Consider the following 231-nt stretch of genomic DNA (forward strand, 5'->3'; position numbering starts at 1 on the left):
CGCCCGTCTGGCTGTCTCGACGTATCAGGTGTCCCAAGTGACTCTTAATGTGAGTGATAATCTCAGCCCAAATACCCAAACCTCCTTACCAAACACGTACCTTAAACGGCTGAATTCTGGAATAGTTTGGAATGCGAACTTCTTGGGTGACCCAGACCTCGTGGTGCTCCAGCAGGTCATCGGGGAAAGTGTACGTGAAGATTTCGAGAGGGGGGCGGCCGGCCTGCTCCA

At 53.2% G+C, this 231-nt stretch overlaps 1 protein-coding gene across 1 annotated transcript in view; it reads right to left on the minus strand.

Moving 5' to 3' along the window:
- Positions 1-231, minus strand: part of LOC119591164 — a 40046-nt gene that overhangs the window by 16594 nt on the left and 23221 nt on the right. Inside the window, exon 5 of the mRNA XM_037939873.1 lies at positions 101-226. Within this exon, the coding sequence (XP_037795801.1) occupies positions 101-226 (126 nt within the window). The remainder of the gene's footprint in view (positions 1-100; positions 227-231) is intronic.

The sequence above is a fragment of the Penaeus monodon genome, chromosome 28 (assembly GCF_015228065.2).
Source record: "Penaeus monodon isolate SGIC_2016 chromosome 28, NSTDA_Pmon_1, whole genome shotgun sequence".
NCBI classification, from domain to species: Eukaryota; Metazoa; Arthropoda; class Malacostraca; order Decapoda; family Penaeidae; genus Penaeus; species Penaeus monodon.